Source organism: Argentina anserina, chromosome 1 (genome assembly GCF_933775445.1).
Source record: "Argentina anserina chromosome 1, drPotAnse1.1, whole genome shotgun sequence".
NCBI lineage: Eukaryota > Viridiplantae > Streptophyta > Magnoliopsida > Rosales > Rosaceae > Argentina > Argentina anserina.
In genome coordinates this window covers 4283458-4284556 of record NC_065872.1, presented here as the reverse complement: position 1 = coordinate 4284556, position 1099 = coordinate 4283458, and the positions used below count along the sequence as shown (strand labels likewise).

Below are 1099 nucleotides of genomic sequence, written 5' to 3'. Positions count from 1 at the left end.
TCAACACCTTCCCAAACTCTCTCTCTCTCTCTCTCTCTCTCAGAGAACTAAGCTTCTTCGTTATACTCTTTATCTTCAACATGGCGAAAGGTGGAAAGCTACTGAAGCTCAAGTCAGTCCTCAAGAAGTGGAACTCATTCAGCAAAAGCAGCCGCCACAGCATCAGCTCCATAGCATCCGCCGACGACGACAGCTACTCTTCCTCCAACGCCGTCGTCTCCTCCAGGGACCTACATGCCGTCTACGTCGGCAAGTCCCGAAGACGCTACCTCGTCGGCCCCGACGTCGTCCACCACCCCCTCTTCAAGGAGCTGGCGCAGAGATCCTCAAACGACAACACGATCAATGTAGCATGCGAGGTGGTGCTGTTCGAGCACCTGCTCTGGATGCTCGAGAACGCCGACCCTCAGCCGGAATCGATGGACGAGCTCGTTGAGTTCTACGCTTGCTGATCGAGAAAGATTAAGGAATGTATATGCATGGTAACTACTACTAGGTGAAAGTTGAAAGTGACTGAGAAAGAAGAATGAGGAATAACCGAATAAGGAAGAGGAGGATTGTACATTTCTTTTTCAAGAGATAAAAAAAATTTGTAGGTAAAAGATTGCGAGTGTGATTTGATTGCACGGTTGAGGATGATTTAACCCAATATTTCACATCCATCTGAGGTTAGCTCCGATCAAGCTGGTCGACAATTGGTCGATCAGCTCAATATATATGTATCATTGTTCTTTGTCAATCCAAATATATGTAATGATCTGTATTTTTTAAGCATATTCTCCATTTGGTCTGATACTTATGGGTCGATGCATTTTGTATATTCACAAGTATTCCTCTAATATTATCTTTACCTACAAATTGCTAGAAATTTTCAGATTCGCTATACTTCTCGATAAATGTAGAGTTAAATCTCACTAATTACACTAGTATACTGTCACTACACCCAACTCGTTCTTGCTTAACGATCACTATCCAAAAACGTGCATATTTTCCATATTTTTGCAGCTCAAAGTAATAATTTACCGCATTCTAAGAAGAGATTCAACTAGCTATGTGAATGTGTGGGATCCAACTTTTTGAGTGTACGAAATTTTGGTAT

At 42.5% G+C, this 1099-nt stretch overlaps 1 protein-coding gene across 1 annotated transcript; it reads left to right on the top strand.

Moving 5' to 3' along the window:
• On the top strand, positions 1 to 597 carry LOC126796429 (auxin-responsive protein SAUR78-like). Its single transcript, XM_050523257.1, has one exon. The coding sequence runs from the start codon at positions 81 to 83 to the stop codon at positions 450 to 452; it is 372 nt and encodes a 123-aa protein (XP_050379214.1). The 5' UTR covers positions 1 to 80; the 3' UTR covers positions 453 to 597.
• Positions 598 to 1099: the final 502 nt, after the last annotated feature.